The sequence below is a fragment of the Melanerpes formicivorus genome, unplaced genomic scaffold (genome assembly GCF_026170545.1).
Source record: "Melanerpes formicivorus ecotype bairdi unplaced genomic scaffold, bMelFor1.0.p_v2 SCAF_8, whole genome shotgun sequence".
Classification (NCBI taxonomy): domain Eukaryota; kingdom Metazoa; phylum Chordata; class Aves; order Piciformes; family Picidae; genus Melanerpes; species Melanerpes formicivorus.
The window spans coordinates 13,031,346-13,047,640 of record NW_027142360.1 but is presented as its reverse complement, the minus strand read 5'-3'; the positions used below and the strand labels follow the sequence as shown (position 1 = coordinate 13,047,640).

Here is a 16,295-nt window from a genome sequence, read left to right as displayed (position 1 = left end):
CAGTACCACTCCTACTTTATTTTTTGTCTGTAAAGTTGATTCCAGTAATGTTTTCTGACCCTGTGACAGAAGACTTGCCATAGGAAATTGGAATACTGCCTCTCAAGTATGGGGTATCTGAAAATAATTTGTCTAGACAAATGCTTTTCATACTTTTGAGTATGTGTTTGATCTTGTTCACATCCTGTCTCCTTGTTTCCTTTCGCTCTTTCAGTAGAGCTTCAAAACAAATTGGTCTGCCTTTGGCATGAGTAAAAACCAAGTGACCCCCACTGCTCTAGTAGTGACATACAATGAAATACATCTTTCCTCAGAAGGAGGATGCAAAATCACCAGTGCTGATGGAGGTACTGATCCATACAAAATGAGGTGCCAAAAGGATTTCTGTGGGCTTGTGTGTGAATTTCTGCAGAGTTAAGGCTGTACAAGTGCAGTGTGGGTGTCTTGGTGTATCCATCTCATGCTATGGAGGACCACCGTAGGTGGCTTTGAAATAGGAGGCTTTTTTTGCTGTGTTTTGTTTGAGCAGGGTTGGCTTATCCAAAGCAGCTGTATTATCAAGGCTTCAGATACAATGTTGAGACTTTTTTTCCTTGTAGTTGTCATTGTCAAGTACTATTGCTGTTCCTTAACTTCCTGGGCACTAGCTGGTTTGACATGAAGCATGCTGGAAAGTTGCAGGCTGGAAACATTTTGACAGTTTTGGATGGGAAGTTTTTGACGATAATTACTGTTGGCAAGGTGTTTCTTCGGTATGCATCCAGTGTTTGGGCTTAGTGCAGGTTTTTGGGAAGGATGAAAGATGTGTCAGATTAATCCCCAGGATGTTTCTACTGAAAGCAAGGTATATACCTTATTTACTGCAAAGAGGTTCTTTAATGTACTTGTTTGTTCCACTATCCACTGAGATCACATGCTGGAACAGGATTTGAGACCAAACTGACTTTTCTAGTGCATGATACTTAACGTGTGACACTTAGTGACAACAGTACTGAACACAAAGTCCTGCCAGTGTTAGTTGTCTTTCTGCCCTGATAGTAGATATCTGTGTGATAGAGTGGGCAGCAGTTTCTGCTGGGCAGGGTCTAAAACCCGTGGCAGCTAAGCTCATTGCTAACCAAAGGCTGCTGATCCTTGACCTCTGAATCAGTCAGGGGAGTTAATCTCTGGGGTAAGGTGATATGACCTGTGACTTTCTTCACATTTATTTTGCAAAGCCACTTTTCTCCCACCCCTCCCCCCTTTATGTTCAAGCACCTGTCTCTGAAGTTCATAAAAGGGTTGTGCTTGTGGTGGTATTTTTTCCTTTGTAGCACTTCACGTGGATCTGCAATTTTAACCATCATGTCTGTGAATATTAGACAGTATTTATAAAAGCTAATATTTTCCATAATCAAGTCTGCATTTAGGCTCTTGAATAGACAGTCTGACTCTTTATTAAGAGCACTTAAACATTCAGGAGTTTGTTATGTGTCCTTTCTCTTCAATCCACAGCTTCCATGCTTCTGCACTTCAAAACAAAATCCCAGCAGATGCCTCCTGGTACTAAAACTAAATCTGTAAAACAAAACACTATTAATTCTGCAGTGAAACAAAATACCAAATCACTCCTTAAGCTGTCAATATTGATGGTAAAGCCTTTCTTATTTTATAATAGCCAGACAGCTCTAATTAAAGAGCTGAATTTTGCTGGGTGGGATATACGTTTGCAGCCAGCATTAGGAAAAAGAAGGACCAACTGCTACTACAAGTTGGAACCCTGCCATTTAAACTTTGCAGCTATTAAAGTAGTAACATTGTTGAAGAAGAGAATAGTCATTTTTATTTGAAATGCCAAGTGTTCAAGTCAGGAGTAACAATCCTAAGCATGTGGCTGTTTCTTGCCCAAACTGCTCAAAATTAATTAAGACCCTCCTTTGAAAGATACTGGTTTGGTCCTCAGGGAGGAGGCTGTTTCAAACATTTAAAACACAAAACTGGTGAGCCTGAGAGTATCTGCATTCTGCAGGAGGCTCCCTGCAGTAATGGGAACTTAGATGAGAAATGTCGTTTTTTCTGGACTCCCCTAATGACACCCCAGCACAGCGTGCCCACTGGGATGGTTATGTTTCTGGGAGGTGCTCATGGGCAGAGGCTGGCAGCTTCAAGTGTTGCTTAACATGTGGGAACTGTGGTGAGACCTTGCAGGGTGAGCAAAGGAGTGAACTGCTGATGACCTGCAGGGCAGGTTGCAGCATCTCTGTTTTGAGTAAACATCTGTGAATTGGGTGGTACTAGGAGAGAGGGTTTTGTCTCTCTGTAGGTCAGCTGGGCAATTCCTGTGACTTCTGACTTCTCTCACTGGTTATCCTTTCCTCCATCCTGCTACATCTGTGAAGTCAACTGGGAATTGGACTCGATGATCCTTATGGGTCACCTTCCTTGAGATACTATGTGATCCCTAATACAGATGCAAAAGTAGTGGATTCTGTATAAAATACAGGAATTGTGCTGGCTGTGACCTTTGCAAATGCTTTATCTGTGCCCTTCAACGAGGGATGCTGTTACATGGGGGCTGAGGTGAATTTGCTTGGCTTTCTTCCCCTCCTATTTCCATGGTGAAGGAAGATGATAAATGTTGCAAAATGCTGCTGTAAGGTAAAGATCTGTCTTCAAGCATTCCAGAAGGAACTGGAAGAACTGTTTGATTTCAGAAGTGGCCCTAAGTCAAACCAGCTGTGCAACAGCAAAATGTGTTATCCCTGCTGCCAAACCCTTGGGCAGCAAACAAAACCGTAAATGCCCACTGGTGAATTGTACAGTTTATACACAAAGATTTCAGCTTGTCTGAAAGCTTCTTTCACTGCTTATTTTTTTGGCTAAACACTGGATATTTACCCAGAAGACACTGTCTGTATGTAAAACTTGTGGTAAATGCAGGCTCCTTCCAAAGAGCCCATAGGTGTGTCTGGGGTGCAACCCAGCAAATAAATATTATCTCACAGCAAAACCTTCTGACTGGCATTGCATGCCTGGAGCATAGCTGGGGAAAGAGCCCAAACAACTGCCTTTCTTTCTTCACTAGATAGTTTGTACTAACATAACTGGTCTCTTTAAGTATCTTGCCTGGGTGCCAAAAATCATTAGAGACACCAATGACTAAGTTTTGGAAGCTGAGCTACCCTCCTCTGTCTAAGGTGAGTCAGGCTAGCTGGAGGTGGCAGGGAGAGGCTTGCACCTACTGTTTGTGGTTCATGAAAGGCAGACCTGTCAATCAGGCTTGCCTTGCAGCCTCTACAATCACTGGTGGTAAAGAATTGTGACCTTGCTTCTCATCAGATAAAGAGAAGGAAATGGGAAGAAGTAATGGAGAGTTTCGATTTTCTGTGGTTTTGTCACTCACCTGGCAGCCCAAGACGAATTAAGTGCATACCAATGAGCCTGGTGTAAGAGACAAAAAAAAAGGGGGGGGAAGAGGGGGAGAAAGTAGCTGAGACAAAGAATGGATGCATCTGACCTGAGACCATAATCCAGACACTTGCTTGCAGCACAGAATTGATAAAGTATTTTGAGGTCTCAGCCAGGGACCCAGATGGGGGGAGCATTGTTAAAGGGTTTCCAGCTCGCTGACTCACTGCTCTGGTGCTCTGGCCCTTGTGACTCATTCCTCTCTGACTTTGGCTCTTTTGGGAAGAGGGTGGGAAATACCAAAACATGAGCCCAGCCTAATGAAAAGTAAGACTACATCCAAGAACTATGCAGTGGGGGAAGGGCAGGGGAATGTGAGAAGGATTTTCCTATTTTGTGTGTCTCCCAAGAGGCCTGGGCTAGGCATGAGCAACAGCATCCTTTTCTCTATTCGCAGGCAGTGGCTTAAGAGGCACTCAACTTCAGAGTTGCTTCTTGCCCTTGTCTCAGCTGCACAAGGGCTTTGTTTTTTGGTTGTTTGTTTTTTTTCTTTCAACCCATATGTAGTTCTAGTTATTATAGAATTCAATTTTGGTTTTAATTCTCTTTTTAACTCCAAAATACTTTTTTGGGTCTTTTTGGCAAGGGGAAGTGTTATAGGAAGTGAAAGAATGTTTTGTAACTAGGAAGGGAAAAGGAGTAAACATGGCTTTTGAAAAATCCCCCTGATTAGTTAAATACATCTTTGCTGCTTGGGGGTTGGAATTACTTGAGTGTTTGCAGTGGAAGTGTGTGCATACATGTGTGCATAATGGGGTGGATTATGAGATTTACTCAGCATTAACTTCAGCATTTCCAATGTGTAACCTGAGCAAGTCGGGAAGACGTGCACATTTAATTGCCCTACAAATCTATTCACTATGAATTTCCTGGCATTTGTTTTGCTGATGACACAACCTGAATGTTATTTGTGTAGTGGATTTTTTTTTCACTCTGTCCAATTTTTCGTGTTATTTTTGTTTAATGCTTAAAATTGAATAATTGCTGGTGTGAGACTCACAGTATCACCAAGGCTGGAAGAGACCCCAAAGATCATCGAGTCCAACCTGTCACCACAGACATCGTGACTAGACCATGGCACCAAGTGCCACGTCCAATCCCTCTTGAACCCCTCCAGGGATGGTGACTCCACCAACCTCCCTGGGCAGCCCATTCCAATGACCAATGACTCTCTCAGTGAAGAACTTTCTCCTCACCTCAAGCCTAAACTTCCACTAGCGCAGCTTGAGACTGTGTCCTCTTGTTCTGGTGCTGGTTGCTAGAGAGAAGAGACCAACCCCTTCCTGGCTACAGCCACCCTTCAGGTAGTTGTAGAGAGCAATGAGGTCACCCCTGAGCCTCCTCTTCTAAATGATCCTTTCTGCTGTGTTATGGTGCATCTCTCTGCTGTTTTCAAACAAATACAGGTTTCATGTTACTCTTCATATCCTACCACAAATGAGCTAATTTCAGTGAGGTTAATGACTAGACAGTAAAGGATTTTAAAGTAGAGCAAAATAGTTGAACAACTATTTCTTTGCATCTTGGCTTTGATTAATTTTTTATTTTTACTCTGCAGGACATAAACACCTAGAAATCTGAGGTTCCCTCTGTTTGCTCTTGGCAGATACATAAACCAGGGTAGTATCTCTCTGTTGTGTTATCTGCATGTTTGAGGTGTGACTTAGGGGACTGTTTACAGTCCTCAGCCTTTCTGAAGTTCTCTGCTGCCTCTAAGACTTTTTTCCTACCATCAGAAAGCTCTTCCAGTTATTTTGGTCCTTCATCAGGCTGAGAAGGAGGATCTCTGTGTTCCATTTATGAGTAAGCAGTTAGATGTGGCTGCAGTTTCCTGCTCAATACTGTGGTCTGTCCAAGGGGTCCCTTGGTTAATCAGATTTCAGCTATTTCAGGTTGCAATCATTTTTTAAAATAGTTGCTGCAAAATATAGTTGTGTGTGTCCCCCCCCCCCCCAAATTAATGCAGGCTTAAGGTTTAAGTACCTTGGTGTATCAAACTGTATAGGGTGCAGCCTTCCGCACTCTTTCTCCCTGTGGGAATGTGACAGTTTAGGCTATGCCTTTAAGAAAGAGGTAACTGTAGAATTCTCTAGCTGAACAGTTGGGTGAAAAAAAGAAAACAAAGATTAATTCTAAACAAATTTCATTGGTCAGATGTGAGATGTACCATAGCAAGTATCTCTCACATGCCTTTCTCTCAGAGTCACTCCGGTTTCTGTCTCTCTCTTGGCATGCATGCTGTCCTGGACAAAGAGAGGCTGCTTATCAGCAAAGGAGATAAGCAAAACTAACTTTCTTAATAACTCTTTGAGCTAACTGAAATTCCCCTAACATCCTTTTTCCTCTTCTCTTTTCTTCTAATTAACAGAGGAAAAAGGGACAGGAGAGAGAAGTTGGGGGAGGTGAGGTGGAATCCTCCTCCCAAGGATCTCTGTGTTGTTTCTTTCCTGTAAATTCTTGTCTGATATTGTAAATACTGTATATTTTGTATATATTCATTGCATTCCATTATTGCTTGTAAAATATTCTGGAGTCCTTCTCCCACTGGGCTCAGCTGAGCTTTTTGTTGGTGTGGGCTAAACTATCACACTACAACAGGGAATATTTGTGAATGACTCTTGTGGGGTTGGTCTTGTGTCTCTTTCAATTGCCATCTTTCAAATCGGTCTTATGGAAAAATACTGTATTGCTGCCAGGCAATCCTTCATTTTTCATCCTTGTAAGAGCGATCCATCAGGAGCTTGGATCTGTGCCTCACAACAGTGATCTATCATGATATGCACCCCATGCCTGCAGTGGAGCTTTTCTGTTCCCTGCAGGGCACGGGAACTGCAGAGATGAGGCCACAGACGCTCCATCGGCAGGTCTTCTCACAGCTGACAAAGATGGGCACCAGGTGATACAAACAGTGACAGAGTTTGGAGAAGAATGAGTCGTGTCCAGCTTCCCTGCTGCAAACATAAAGGATTTCTAGAAAGGAAAGAAACTGGGCGAAGTGATGTACCTAATAACCTGCAGAATCTCTGTTTGAATCTCTAAAAACTAACTGACACCCGAGTGCCAGTGAGTACTGAGAACAGTTGTCTTGGTTGTTGGAAGCTGGTGCACAAGGACATCTCTAGTCCGTCATCAATGAACTTAAAATAGGAAAGTCAGCAGCACCACCAGCAATATACCTGGGAAGAAAACACTTGCCTTGAGGAAGTTTTCTAACCTGTGCCTTAGGGTTTAACCTTGGGGTTGGGCACGCAGAAGTCAAGAACTTCTCTTCTGCATTGGCATCATTGGTAGGCTTGTGTGTGCAGTCCTCCACAAGCAGTGTGTCTAGACGTGGCTCGTTAGCTAAAAAGGGCAAGGCGCTTGTCCAGGCACTTACATGTAGATGCTGCACTTCCAAACTCAGGTAGAGCTGACAGCAGGGTGCTCTTGCTGTGCAGTCAAATCTAGAGCTGAACCCATGAAGGCTGAACACCATGTATGTGTCGTCTTTAACAGCTGGTGCCTTGCCTAGATGCCCCAAAGTTTGGCCTTTTGTTAGCAGCTGTGACTCTTGCTCAGATCTCCTCAGCTACCATGTAAGTAGCTGCCAGATGTCAGTGAAATGTGTGCTTGGTTCCTTGAAGAAGAGATGGTATCTCCATGTAACCATACTTCTTGATCTGTTTGATGCTATTAACTGAAGTGTTGCTGTCTTTTGTGATATTTTGCAGTTTGTTTCCAGCACAGCTTTGTTTATGCAAACCACAAAAGAGCAACTGAAGAAATAATTCCCTTTTTTCCCCTGTTATCTTAATGTGAGAGGAAACTGAGGGGGGAAGGAGAGGCCAATTAATGCCTGTGCTGCATGTTTATATCCCCACAATTATGGGTTGCTTTGTGGTCTCTTTCTCCTCTCTTTCCTCATCTTCTCTAGGAGCACTGCCTTATACATTACATGCATGCTGATAAAGAAGTCCTTGCCCCACACCTCCCATTACTGCTGCTCAAGATTTACAAGAGATAAGTATCAGGCAGTTTTGTACCTACAGGTAAATGTTTGGCTTCATTTTTATCCCATGAGTGCCTGTTGGGTAGAAGGAATGCCCATGAGCAAGCAGTTCCACTTGTGAAGTGGATATTGATCTTTCCAGGATGGGGAGACCTCAGGGCAAGCCAGAAGGGAGTCATTAACTCTTAGGAGGGGAATATCTTGAATTTGTGTATAATTCTCACCCCAGCACATTGCATGCAGGATGGCTTACTCTGGGCTGCTTGGAGAGCAGGGCACCTGCACTTCGTGCCATGGTCTAGTCATGGGGTCTGTGTTGATAGGTTGGACTCGATGATCCTCGAGGTCCTTTCCAACCTAAGTTATACTGTGATACTGTGATACTGTACCAGGGTGCTGCTGTTGCAGCTCCCTCATGGAGTGGCTCTTCTGGAAGAGGTGGATTGCGTTGCTGCAGTTGGTGTGTGGGACTTGCAGCTGACGCAGTGCATTTTCCAGGCTCAGCAGAGCCTGTCACTTCTTTAATAATTTAAATATAGAGATGAAGTGTCATTTTGGGCTCTTCAGTTCATTCGGTTTTTAGTGAGTTCTTAGAAAGTTAAGTTAGTTAATTTTCTCAACATGGCTGTTTCATTTTTACTCACAATGTCACATCTTTAGACCGCTAGGGCTGGTGTGACTTGTACGGCTTCTGGTCATCTGGTGGAGAAGTCAGCACAGCCATGCACCTAGCACAACTTGAGTTTCTGTTTTACTTCAGAGAAACCATTTTGATCAGACAAGAAAGAAAAAAGCCTTCATTCCTAAGGCAGAGCTAGAGAAAGGGCCTTTGTCTGGCAGGAACAGGCAGATGCTGTGGAGACCTGCAGCCTGTGGCCCAGCTGGTCTGCAGCCAAATACTATGTTCAAAGAGCTATCCGAAACCCAGCACACATCAGGACAGAAGGGTTCTCCTCTGTTTGCATACTGTGGGGTGATGTCTGTAGGTGTGTTGTGTTCCCCAGAGGCACCCTGGTCATAGGTGGGAGTCATTGTCCAGCTAGATTGGTTATGACACTGTGTGGGGCTGCAGCTTACTTTCTCTCTGTAAGCAGCAGCACTGCTATTTTGTTTGTCTTCTCAAGGTTCTTGGGGAAAGGGAAGCAGAAGATAAGGTTACATCTGTTCTAAATCCATGACATTTTGCAGTGGTTAAAATCCCATCTGAACACATCTCTTTGCTATGTAGAGAGAATAGTTTGATAGTTCAAGCAGACTCCTTGTACCAACACATCTGTGATTAGTGCTGTGTCTGCCAGTGGCATGTGAGGATAGCAGAATGATGGCATCAGAGCTGTCTACAGAGGTGTTAAACACACACAAACAAAAGAAAACAAAGAGAAAAGGCACACTTTCAGTTCAAATGTTCTTTGGGTTTTTTAAAAAAGGAAAACTCTGTGGGTGAAAGGTGATGAGTTGAAAAGCACAGGGAGAGAGTTTCCTTTGGAAGCAAATATATTTTACAGTTTATGATGGTAAAATTGTCAGTTTCCTCTCTAAATTGCCTTTTCCTGGTCCTGAGTACAGAGGTGGTTGCTGCTATATCAGAATTGAGGGTTAATTGAGGGTTCTGTGGCTCTCCAGCTCTTGAAGCAGCTGATGACCACCAAGGTTTGTGCAGAAACAGAGAGGGGAGCACAGAGAGGGAGGAGGAGGATTGGCAATGGGAGAACACACTTTGAAAAGACAGAGACAGCAGCTTAGGTGTAGGTGGAAGATTTGAGGAGCTGGAGGCATGACTGCTCCGAATGGTTTCTCCTGTAGCTGCTGCTTAGATGGCTTTTTGTTCTTAATTCTCTAGGCAAACGGAGCTGCTCTCAATGAGAACATTTGCTTTCTTACAAAAAACCCAATCAACCAACCAAAAAAACCCAAACAACCCAAAACCAAAAAAAAGAGGCAAGCTAGCTTGAAGTGTTCACTGTAGTGGAGATGTGTAATACATGAAAGAGTTCTGTAAACCAGCTGCTCATGCTTTTTGTGGCAACAGAGTGAGGGGAATTCCAGTTCCCTAAGTTGCCAGTTCCCTGGGTTCAGTGGCTGTACGGTCTGACCTGTGGCAATTGTTTGAGGCTTCTTTGTTGGCTGGTATTCAAAGCTGTATCATAGCCTATTAAAATTAAGATTAAAAATTAGAATGAAATTGGTGACATTTTAAAACTATTTTCTATTTATTTGCTATCAGATAATTCTGTTGTAAATGCAAAGTCTGTTCTTATTCTTCTCTGTGTGATAGGAGAAATCACAAATGTTGGTGAACACATTGAACATCCTTCCTCACCCCAAGGTCCTGTTTCCCTCTGGTTTGAGGAAGTTCCATATTTATTTCCTTCTGTGCTTTTTCTGAAGCAGGTTTAGAAGAATTCTTCAGTCAGAAAATAAAAATCTAATGTACCTAACTTTAACCAAATGGAAGAAGTAAAATAAGATTTAAAGCAGTGTATCAAAGCAGTAATAGAGAGAAAGCTAATAGACATTTGTATGTGTGACTTTGCTGTCTTTCAGCTGAGTCTATTCAATTAGAATAGAATAGAATTAACCAGGTTGGAAGAGACCTGTGAGATCATCAAGTCCCAATCTATCATCCAACACTATCTACTTAACTATGCCATGGCACCAAGGACCCCATCCAGTCTCTTCCTAAACACCTCCAGTGATGTTGACTCCACCACCTCCTTGGGCAGCCCATTCCAGTGGGCAGTCACTCTTTCTATGAAGAACTTCCTCCTAACATCCAGCCTAAACCTCCCCTGGCACAGCTTGAGACTGTGTCCTTTTGTTCTGGTGCTGGTTGCCTGGGAGAAGAGACCAGCCCCCATATGGCTACAACCTCCCTTCAGGTAGCTGTAGACAGCAATAAGTTCTGCCCTGAGCCTCCTCTTCTCCAGGCTAAGCAACCCTAGCTCCCTCAGCCTTTCCTCATAGGGCTTGTGCTCCAAACCCCTCCCCAGCTTTGTTGCCCTTCTCTGGACATGTTCCAGCAACTCAACATCTTTCCTAAACTAAGAGGCCCAGAACTGGACACAGTACTCAAGGTGTGGCCTAACCAGTGCTAGTGTCAGAGTCTCAACACTTTAGGTATGATATTTTCAAGGATGACGTTGTTAGATTGGATGGTGCTGGTGGTAAAGTAGCTGTAGGTAGAAGCCAGGATACAGGTATTGTATCCTGTTTCAGCATCTCCTGGTCATCTGTCAGAATGCAAACATTAGAGAGAAATGCTCTATCCAGCTTTAGGAAAATAAGCAAACAAATGTAATTGGCTCTCACCATTAGCCTTAATGAAAAAAAGTCTGTGGGGAAAAAATTATCTTAATATAGGTGCATCATTGACTTCTGTGCATCATTGACTTCTGCCACGGTTGGGAAGCTTTCCTGTCCCTCGTTTACACTTCAAAGGCTGCCTACTGTGTTCTACTCAGTGTTTTTATTGATGCACCAGGCTGTTCAACTAGACTTGACCATTGTTATTCTTTCTTCTTTGTACAGTGGGGAACTGTAATTTGTGCTTTTATCCTTGCAGATGTAAGAGGGTAGCTCTACATGTGAAGTGCTGGTGAGCCTTTGTGTATCAAAATCAAGATAAACAAGGCTTTCTAAGGTGGTCATGACGCTCTTGCTGAATTATCTGAGTTTGCTTAGTACTGTTACCATTTACAGTAAGCAAATAATGAGGCAATGAATCTGTTTTGCCATTTGTAAAGGCTTTACTTTAGCTAGCTTGCTATTCTGGCATAGCAACTGTGGTCCTGTGTTTATTGCCTTATGTTTAGCAAATATTTTCTTTTCCTCACAGTTGGTCAGAACTGACTGAAGTCTTATTAATTTTGAAAGAAGGCACAGTTAGCATTCTTTAGCATCTTGGAAGAGGTGCTTGAACTTCATGGGGACTCTGAGAGCTGGCTGTGCTCACTGTTTTCACAGAATCACAGAAACATTCAGGTTGGAAAAGACCCTCAGGATCACCAAGTCCAACCGATAACCCTACTCTGCAAGGCTCACCTCTAAACCCCAAGCACTACATCCAAACAACCTTTAAACACATCCAGAGTTGGTGACTCAGCCACCTCCCTGGGCAGCTTATTCCAATGCCTGACCACTCTTTCCATGAAAAAATTTTCCTAATGTCCAGTCTAAACCTACCCAGTTGCAGCTTGAGGCAGTTCCCTCTTGTTCTATCACTAATTATCTGGGAGAAGAGACCAGCACCAGCCTCTCTACAATGTCCTTTCAGGCAGTTATAGACATTGATCAGGTCTCCCCTTAGCCTCCTGTTTGTAAACTAAATGGCCCCAGCTCCTTCAGTTGCTCTTCATAAGATTTATTCTCCAGGCCCTTCACAGCTTCATTGTCTTCTCTGCACTTGCTCTAGTGCCTTGACACCTCTTGTATTGAGGTGCCCAAAACTGGACACAATGCTCAAGGTGTGGCCTCACCAGAGCTGAGTACAAGGGAACAATCACCCCCTTACTGTTGGACACAGCATTTCTAATACAAGCCAGGATGCCATTGGCTTTCTTGACCACCTGGGCACACTGCTTGCTCATATTCGTTGCTTGTCAATTAGAATCCCCAGGTTCCTTTCTGCCAGACAGCTTTCCAGCCACACTTCCCCAGGCCTGTAGCATTGCTTGGGGTTGTTGTGACCTAAGTGCAGGACCTTTAGCCTTCTTGAAGCTTGTGCCATTTTCCAGCATCAGGCTTCAAGGCCCCAGGTGCTGCTGGAGATGTGAAATATGCATGCATGGAGGTGTGAGCACACTGCTTCCAACATGGGTTTATCCAACATCGACTTGTTTAAGTCTTAATTTAGCCTACAGGAAGATGAATCAGGAATTTCAGTGTTTGTTTCTGCAGGAGAGAGCAAGATGAAGAGCCAAGATCAATACTGTTTGCAAAAACAGAGCAAGGCAAACAGCCTTAAGACTTAAGCCTACGCTCATGCCCCAATTGACAATGACTCCTGTATGAGATGATGGATAATGCTTGATTGTTCAGAAAAGCTTGTTACAATTCATTGTACAAACATCTTTGTACAAAATTAGAGTTCTTTGTGTGAGTGAGATGAACAGGAATAGTTTCTTGCAGTGTAGTTTCTTGGATGTAGTCTTGTGATACTGGAATCAAAACCAAGAAGAGATGCAGCATTTTTGGCTATTGATGGGAACCACATAGAAGTGTCAAGGAAGTAGATGATGAGGTTTGGTATGTGCTCATTTTGGAATAAGAAACACAGTTATCCTATGACATACAGGCATAAACTCTGCAGTGTAATGAATTCACTGCCATAGATAAAGTGGTAGTTAGGTCTGGCTGTCAAGAGCTTTAGCCTGGGGATATGAAGCTGGATATGAACTCTAGACTTCAGTAAAATGTGAATTCCAAAATAGATGCATAAACCACCCAGGAAACCTATTCTATAGTAAATGTGTTAATTGCTTGGCTGGGGACATGCAAGGACTCATTTTCCTAGAGCACTCTGTATGTTCTGCACAGCTAAAATAGTCATACATGGTGTTGAGTCTGTGTCTGAGTGTGTTTTCTTTTTCTCCTCTGCTTTAGTGAACATCAAGCCAACATATTCTCTTCCACACAGCGAGTGTTCTGGTGGTAAATCTCACAGGATCTTTCATGCTGTCTGTATGAAACAGGCTTTCCCATTTTTGGTGGCATGCTGTAGTGAGTGCCCTTGCAGGAGGAGGGGAGGAGAGGCTGCTTCAGGACATGACTACCATGCTTCTTTTTCCCATTTTCATTGCAAGTTAATCAGAGGCTCTTCTGTTGTACTTTATGCCTCCTGAGAGGACTTTTGTTTTAGCTGTGGCTCTTCAGCTTGAAGTAGTGATTGGAGGAGGAGATTGTTGGCTAGGCTGGTAGATCCTGCTACTTGCTGGCACGGATGCCCGGTGCAGATGCTAGAGTTGTTCTGATCAACACTCACTCTTCTGTTGTTGGCATGACAGGGAAGGAGATAAATTTTTTCCTCCTGTTTTATCTCCACAGCACTTCACAGAGTTCCTGGATGAGTTTTCACCTGATGTCCTAGGCCAGCTCTTGAATGATCCCTTCTTGTCTGAGAAGAATGAGATAATGGAGGTGGAATTGTCTCCAGCGTCCCCAGCACCTCTCATCCAGGCAGAACACAGCTACTCCCTCTGTGGGGACTCTCGACCCCAGTCTCCCCTGACTCACATCTCAACTGAGGACAACTTTAATGAAGGTGGTGTGCACTGTTCATTTGTTGTGATGATGCAGAATGAAGTTTTCCTGTTGGGGTGATGATGCACTAAGGGTGCCTGTGAATGCTCTTTGATAATTGATATACCTACAACAGTTTGTTTCAGTCTGCAGGCATTGTGCATAAAGAAACTTGTCTGTAGGCAGTGAAACTGTGCTCAACAGAAGTTACTACCTTTGTACTGTAAACATTTTTAATTATAACTAAAGTACCCATCAACAACAAATGGGTGGAAAGCCAGAAATACACTTGTTACCATGTACCTGAATCTGTGTTCACTGGAGGTAAATGGAAGCTGTTAAACTGAATGAGTCAAATGAGGATCACCATGTAGTCTGAGTACTGTAGAATATGACATGTAAGGAAAGGGTGAAGTGGATATTTTCTTCTGGAAAAAAAAGACATAGGAAAGCTGTCTATCTCTATCTGGTGGAAGGGTGCAGAGAAGACAAAGCTGGACTCCTCTGGGATATATAGTGATAGCAGAAAAAACAATGGTTGCAAACCCCAGAAATTCTAGCTGGGAGTTAGCAAAATAATGTGACTGTGAGGGTGAGTCAGGCATTTGAGTAGGCATCCAGAGAGGCTGTGAAATCTTCGTGATCCAAATTGGCCTGAGGCGGCTGAATGAGGACTTAGCAAGAGAGTCTCCAGAGGTCCCTTCAAAGCTACATAGCTTCAGGTTTATTATAATCAAACCTTTTACAATACTGGTTTTCAGTAGTGAGTACCTGGAGATTTCTGGTATCTCTACATGTGTAGGAATGTAACTTCAGGTGCTGCCTCAGTCTTAAAACTTGTCTTGCTGAAGCCCTTGTTGTTGGGGATTTTGTTTGGTTGGTTTTGGGTTTGTTTTGGTTTGTTTGGTTGGGGTTTTTTTTGGTTTTTTTTTAAATATTTTTAGTAAAAAACCCCAAAGAAAACCAAACTGCAGCTTTCTAGATTCTGTGGCTGTGGGAAATGGCAATGCATAGACAATGATTAAAACCAGCAGCATTTTTTTTTAGCAGTTATCTTTAATTCAGCTGTTACAAACATCTGGAGGGGGAAAAAAAGAAAAATGCAAGACTGGTGGGGGGAGGAGATCCAACCTGCCTGTTCCAGCACGAAGATGCCTGCTAGCAGGAAGGAGAGCTCAAAGTAAAAGCTGCTGATTGCTGGAGGAGCAAGGCCATGAATATCTAGTAACTATTAGGAATAATCACCATCTGTGGTGGGCTGAAGTTTCCCCCCAGCATTAACTTTGCCAGTTAGAAGCAAATGAAGCTATATTTACAAGCAAGAACTACACTCTACAATGGAATGCAATGAATTACATACAAACTATACAGTATTTACAATATTATACAGATAGTTACAATTAGCAAACAACACACCCCCACCCCAGGTCAGAAACCAGGGAAGCTGTTCCACTGCCCTTCCCTACCTCCCTGTCCCAAGAGAGAAAGAAGTGGAGAGAAAAAGCAGTGAGTTTGACCTAGCCAAGGCCAGCCAACAAGCAGATTATCTCTTCTGAGCGAAGCAAAACCAGCTGGAGATCAGGAGAGAATTGTTATGGTACAGTCCATCTTATTCTAGATATCCAATGAATTTGTTTAGAATAATCTTTTGTTTTCCTTTTTACACCCAGTAGTGATTTATTTACATTTTTCTACTTTTCTGCTCAAAATCTGTAACTAAATTTTAAAGGCATAGCCTAAAACCACCACACCACAGCAGACTCCTAATGATTGGTGTTTGTCTTCAACATTAGCTTTGTAGTGAAAAGCAGTACATTACTAAATTGCATCAAAATAAAAGGGACAAAGATCAGTGCTTATGTATCACAGTATCACCAAGGTTGGAAGAGACCTCAAAGATCATCAAGTCAAACCTGTCACCACAGACCTCATGACTAGACCATGGCACCAAGTGCCACGTCCAATCCCCTCTTGAACACCTCCAGGGACAGTGACTCCACCACCTCCCTGGGCAGCCCGTTCCAATGATGAATGACTCTCTTTCTCCTCACCTCGAGCCTAAACTTCCCCTGGTGCAGCTTGAGACTGTGTCCTCATTAATCTAATCTAAGCAGTTTATGAAGATCCACCAGGACCTGAGTTTTCAAAGGCTGACAGTTCTGTAGTGCAAAGTGCTTTTTTAAAGATCTGTTGTGAGATTTCACAAGAGGACAAGGAATAACCCCCCCGACTAGGCTTTTCAATGTAATACAGGGATTGTGGTGATGATCTGAAAACACATCTACATAAAGCCTTCCTATTTCATATTTCCTGGCTGTGTTTTGTGAATATTTTTAAATTAATGCATACAGGAGGTATTAATTGTGGCAGGAGTAACAAGCACAAGAAACTCTGAAAATTAAGCTTCTCTGGAAGTTAACAGGGAAAAGCTTCAAACTAGGCTAAAAATGAGGGGTATCCTTTGGAGAAAAACACTGATGAAATTCATGCTGCTGAGCCCACTGGGTAATTAATAGAGCTGTAGTCAAATGGTGTTTTAAAAAGCCAAGAAACATTAACAAGTGGGTTCAAAAATAGAAAATGAATGAAAAGCATTTCATTTTCTGTTCACTCTTCACTGTTT

The 16,295-nt window shown here is 43.0% G+C and overlaps 1 protein-coding gene across 1 annotated transcript in view; it reads left to right on the top strand.

The window, feature by feature from the left end:
- CREB3L2 (cAMP responsive element binding protein 3 like 2) overlaps positions 1–16,295 on the top strand; it is an 85,637-nt gene that overhangs the window by 34,128 nt on the left and 35,214 nt on the right. Inside the window, exon 2 of the mRNA XM_068142175.1 lies at positions 13,478–13,694. Within this exon, the coding sequence (XP_067998276.1) occupies positions 13,478–13,694 (217 nt within the window). The remainder of the gene's footprint in view (positions 1–13,477; positions 13,695–16,295) is intronic.